The following is a 4550-nucleotide window of genomic DNA, read 5'->3' as shown; positions in this document are numbered from 1 at the left end:
CACTGCCCGTCCGAGCCGCTGTTTCCCGTTGCCGTGGTGACGCTCCCGCGGTAGCAGCGCGCTGCGGGGCTCTCGTCCTGGAGCTCCCGACCGTCCGCTGTTGGCGGATGCGGAATTTCAGGGCAGAGGGGCTGCCGGTCTCCAGAGGCTGCCAGAAAAGCGGAGGCGCCGTGAGGAGCTTGAGTGCACGACAGGTGAGTTGGGTACGTGAAATAGACACTGGGACCGGAGGAGTGTGGGTGCTCTGAGCGCTGGACTACAGCTCCCAGCATGCAAAGGGCCAGCGCCGCGGACCTGACAGGACGTGGCCCTGGGCGGTGCTGCCTCCGGGCGCGATGCCTTTCGGGAGGTGTAGTTTCCTCTCAGCCGGGGTGTGCTGCTCGCTTTCCCCGCAGAAATGAGCTCCGTGTGCTCGGTCTCCCGCTGTAGGAGCCGGCTAGGAGGTGCTCCCTTCCTCCTATTCTAATTGCAGGAGGCAACGGGTTGCGAAAGGGATGGATGGGGGGCGCTGACAAGGTACCCGGCTTTCCCCTGCCTGCATCCATCCACAAGTTTTTTATTTCTCTGGGTTGCATCATTTCTCACTGCTTTATCATTAAAACTTCATCGAGTGCTTTCTATATTCTTAGTCTTATTTTGTAATAGTTAATATTTATTTATTGTTCAAAGTTTGTGGGGTCTTTTTTGCCTTTTTTAGCTATTAGGTCTGGAAAAAAATCCTTGTGAGTAGAGGGCAGGTGGAAGTTTGAAATATTGAAATTTAATAACAATTGCAAAATTTAAGGGGTATCCTGAGGGAGCTTCTCTTATCACAAGATAATGTGGTGGTTTGTTTTGTTTTGTTTTGTTTTGTTTTGTTTTGGTTTGGTTTTGTTTTGTTTGTTTGTTTGTTTGTTTGTTTTTCCCTTGGAGGTATGGAATGAGATTTTCATCTTTTAAGCCAACTGTTGAATAAATACATCTGAATGAACTTAGTCTAAATGAGGCCTCTCTTTATTTTGGTTCATGCTGTGTTGAAAGGTATTATTTTATTTTGTGTACCTTTCAAAACAGATAAGACTCTGTGGGAAGTAGAATGTCGGAAGAAGGAATTGAAAAAGAAGTAGAAATTGAATTAGGCAGAATCAGTGTTTCTTCGTTTGGAACGGATGACCCTGACACAGAGGTATCAGAGGGACCCTTGAGTGACAGTGAGACAGTAAGTATTCAGTGAGCTCAGACTGCTGCTGTAGTGTGGAGTACGAAGGTAGTGTTGGCATTGGAAAGCCCCTTTGATGAGTGAGCATTGTCCCAAGACACTTAACCTAAGGATTTCTTCTGAAAAGTAGTCTTAGTAGCATTGCTTTATGAAAAGTGTAACCTCCAGTGGTGACAAGACAATAGCATTCATTCTTCTTGAGAAGATCAGACCTGGAGGCTTTGTTTTAGAATCCTCTAAAGATGGAAGATTTGACAAGGTGGATTAAATCTGGATGAACAAACTGATGATTCTTCACTGAAATCTGTATTTTAATCTTACAAGAGACTGGTTTAGGAAATTCCTCATAAGATCTCCAGATACTCATTTCAAGTCCTCTTTCTTGGGTGACTTCTTATTTTGGGAAGCAGCTTTCCTCTGAAATAAAATCAGTTATTTGGGTCCTTTTCTGCCATTTTAATATTTCAGATGCATAGCAAAGGGATTGGTTTGTAGGATATTGGGTACATAATATTAATCATAAATCATGTTTCATATGACACAGACAAAAGCATCAGTGATAAGTGTGTATGGACTCACGCATAGAATGTCAGCAATATCCATTTTCCCAAAACCTTGACATCAAATTCAGTCTTTTGAGTAGAAAGTTTCTATGTAGTAGTGAAAACTGAAGCATTGATTCTACATGCATTCTTTAAACATTAGTAAACATTTTAAAGAAAAAGATCCTGTGCTTCACAAGTATTTGCTAATTTTTATCTTATCCTTTTTCTTTAATTTCTTGGTCCAACACAGTTCTAAACACAATAGTTTATTAAAATGTGTTTCTGGAGATAGTGCAAGATATATTACTAAAATTTGATTAGAATATAATTAAAATTAGAATTATTAATTGTTCAGTGAGTGGTAAGACAACGAGAAGAGTGTAGGAATTTGAAAAAATTTTGGTGGAAATTGCTGCTAAATCTCTATCAATACTTTATAGGTGAAGCCAAAGCAAGTCTTTATTCTCCTATGTCAAGTATTTACCTCTTTTCAAGCCTGTGAGATGAAAATGTAGACTGTATGTCAAAGGCTGTGTTTTTCTAGATTTCAGGTGACTTACCTGAATCAGTTCTCTCCTATTTAAACTTTATCAAGAGCCGCAATCAAGATGCTGAAAAGCTTATACTGCAGGACTTAGGAGATGAGCAGAATACAAGTAAGCATTAACCACAGTTAAAATGTTTAAACACTTCATATTGCCAGTGCAAGTTAGACTAACAAGCATCGGTAAAATGATGCAAACTTTTAAGTTTGAACAAGCAGTGAAACCTATTCCATCAGCTTCTGAATGCATGATGAAAATCCCTAGGAATAAAGCCATGCAATGCTATCTTTGGGAATTAACATCTGAGCAGAAATTGAACTCTTCTAAAAATTAATCTAATGCTAAACAAGGCAAGTTGTGAGATTACTCTCTGAAATAGGGCCCAGGCCAGACTCATTATGAAAATCTAAAATGAAGCCAGTAGGAGCTGAAATGCAGAGTTCAGATACAATTGAGTCCTACAGGATATGTTTAAAGTCTGTCTTCAGAGATGCCCAAGCTCGTGTTGGATAAAACGATGATTAATTGGCAAAAAAAATATTGCTGTCAGCTGTGTGACTTAAGCCAAGCTCACAGTTTATATGCCAGAGAGCTGACACTGTCTGTTCCATTAGTGCAATAGGCTTGGTCACCTATTGTTGAATATTGACTACAAATTTTGATATCTGAGGAATGTCCCTATTTATTCTCTTTTTTTGTAATACAGTCGTATTCTTTTTTAATGTTTTTGTAGTTCTTTGTCAGTTTTTGACCTATCTGACACAAGTGCTCCTGTATTTTTCTGCACCAAATGTTCTGCTGTGTTTCATGATGAGGAATTCTCTTTCATATTTGCTATCACTGTATTCTTACAGTATCATTGTGTCTATTTCTGTTACACACATTTTCTGCTTTTAATGTAGATAAATTATTCCCATACATATTTAAATAAAACTGGGAAAGGAGGAAAGGAAAAAAACCCCTTTCTTTTAGTTTAAACATATTGACTAGATAAACAGTGTAGACTAAAACTGAGCACTGGTAAAGGATTTTCTCTCTGTGTACTAATTTATTTATTTATTTAGGTGACATTTATGAAGTAGCCTCTTGCCATCCTTCTGAACCAAATCAAGATTCAAAACAATTTAATGAAAAGGTATTTTTTATTTATACAGTATTTATAGTGAACAAAATTCTATTAAATAATCTAGATAACTTACATTTGCTTTGGTGGCCTCCTAAGGAGACCTATCAATGTGTTCAGTATTTTTCTGTCAGACTATCTGTAAGTTATTAAGATGAGTTTCTATATACAATTCTTTAGAATTAGGACATCAACTGTAATAGATCATATCTAAACGATTTCAATTTTGAAATAAATTATCTGAGATATTGAGCACAAAAATCAACAAAATTAAACAAAACAGAATAATCCTTTATTGCTAATTTTTTGCAGAATATTATGATAGTACTTCTAAGCTTCCCTAATCTTACATTTTTATGATGATCAGGAAGATGTAGTACTATTAATCTTGCTCTAATATATTCCATTATTTTATAGAAAATGTAAAAATAGTAATCTCTGTACCTTTCAAAGACAAATCAAGAGATATGAACATGAGTGCATCTATATTTTCATAGGATTTGACTGAATAACTTGCTGAAGTTTTCTTAGAAAAAGAAAACTGTATTAAATTTAATCACTTTTAATTTGCTGCCTGGCTTTTATTAGTGAGCACCCTTGCAAACATGATTTTTTTGTTCTCAGAAGACCATTGTTTAAAACAGCACAATTACTTCATGTGACTTCAGCTGCATTACAAATATTAATATATGCCTGAAGCATGTGATGAACAGATGATAAATGAGCAGCAATGGATTACTTGCCAGTAAAGAACAATGAAATAAATATAGCAATCCTTGTGCCCATAGTATTATTTTGAAATAGTCTTCTTAAAAATTGGCTTTGTAACTAGTTCTTCCCCACTGTGCATAACAGTATTCATGCATATGGTCCTTGGTTTCACAGAAAGTAAAATAAATCTAATGTGCAAGACACTCATTTTTCCAAGTCAAAATATTAAATATATTTTAAAAACACACATAAATATTATGTATTTTGATAAATACTGCAATATTTGTTACTCTAGAAAACAATATTTGACTGATATGTTTGCATTAGTCAATGTGTAAGGATTCCAGTCAGTAGCAAATTTCATATTGTTGTATTTGTCATATGATAAAAAGCTTATCCTTGTTCTGAAAGATCTTTATTATGGTCTG

The 4550-nt window shown here is 36.5% G+C and overlaps 1 protein-coding gene across 8 annotated transcripts in view; it reads left to right on the top strand.

Annotated features, from left to right (window-relative positions):
• The first annotated feature begins 25 nt into the window (after nucleotides 1-25).
• The window catches only part of LRRIQ1 (leucine rich repeats and IQ motif containing 1), a 110076-nt gene continuing 105551 nt past the window's right edge, over nucleotides 26-4550 (top strand). For 5 of the 8 annotated variants that reach the window (XM_063396384.1, XM_063396382.1, XM_063396380.1 and 2 more), the window contains exons 1-4: nucleotides 26-194; nucleotides 1054-1198; nucleotides 2288-2399; nucleotides 3353-3423. In XM_063396384.1, coding sequence (XP_063252454.1) covers nucleotides 1076-1198; nucleotides 2288-2399; nucleotides 3353-3423 — 306 coding nt within the window. In that variant the 5' untranslated portion in view covers nucleotides 26-194; nucleotides 1054-1075. Of the gene's footprint in view, nucleotides 204-1053; nucleotides 1199-2287; nucleotides 2400-3352; nucleotides 3424-4550 lie in introns of those variants that run through there. The other 3 variants (XM_063396383.1, XM_063396381.1, XM_063396387.1) reach the window with 3 other exon arrangements.

Source organism: Prinia subflava, chromosome 4 (genome assembly GCF_021018805.1).
Source record: "Prinia subflava isolate CZ2003 ecotype Zambia chromosome 4, Cam_Psub_1.2, whole genome shotgun sequence".
NCBI lineage: Eukaryota > Metazoa > Chordata > Aves > Passeriformes > Cisticolidae > Prinia > Prinia subflava.
The sequence above is the reverse complement of the archived record's forward strand: the minus strand, read 5'-3'. Positions and strand labels throughout refer to the sequence as shown.